General features: G+C 69.8%; 1 protein-coding gene across 1 annotated transcript in view; it reads right to left on the reverse strand.

The window, feature by feature from the left end:
• CHLNCDRAFT_55669 (hypothetical protein) overlaps window positions 1–447 on the reverse strand; it is a gene marked incomplete at both ends in the record, with an annotated part of 3,851 nt that overhangs the window by 2,323 nt on the left and 1,081 nt on the right. The window contains one exon of the mRNA XM_005852245.1: window positions 145–276. Coding sequence (XP_005852307.1) covers window positions 145–276 — 132 coding nt within the window. The remainder of the gene's footprint in view (window positions 1–144; window positions 277–447) is intronic.

Below are 447 nucleotides of genomic sequence, written 5' to 3' on the forward strand. Positions count from 1 at the left end.
TATTGTGTGCAGGGCGAGGGTGTGTGTGAGCGTGGGCAGGCCCGGCGCGGCTGCATCCCCGGCTGGCTCTGCTGCACACAAACCACACGCGCACAACCACCACACACACGCACACATGCACACACGCAGGCGGCGGCGCCCCACCATGTGGTTCAGGCACTGCACCGCCTTGCCCGCCTGCGCCGGCTGCTTGAAGTCCTCCAGGCTGGCGGCGTAGCGGCCCCACACGTCCTTGGGCCACCACATGCGCGGCCGCGGCTGCTCGTTGATGTCCTCCTGCGCGGGGCAGGGGGGCAGTACAGAGGGTGGTGGTACAGAGGGTGGTACAGGGGTGCGGTACAGCGGTGCGGCGCAGGGCAAGCGTGTGGAGCAGGCGGCGGCGCTGCGCAGGCTCGGCTTGCTCCCTGGCCCCAGATGGAATCTCACTCTCCTCCCCACCTGCGCCGC

This window comes from Chlorella variabilis, assembly GCF_000147415.1.
Source record: "Chlorella variabilis unplaced genomic scaffold CHLNCscaffold_69, whole genome shotgun sequence".
NCBI classification, from domain to species: domain Eukaryota; kingdom Viridiplantae; phylum Chlorophyta; class Trebouxiophyceae; order Chlorellales; family Chlorellaceae; genus Chlorella; species Chlorella variabilis.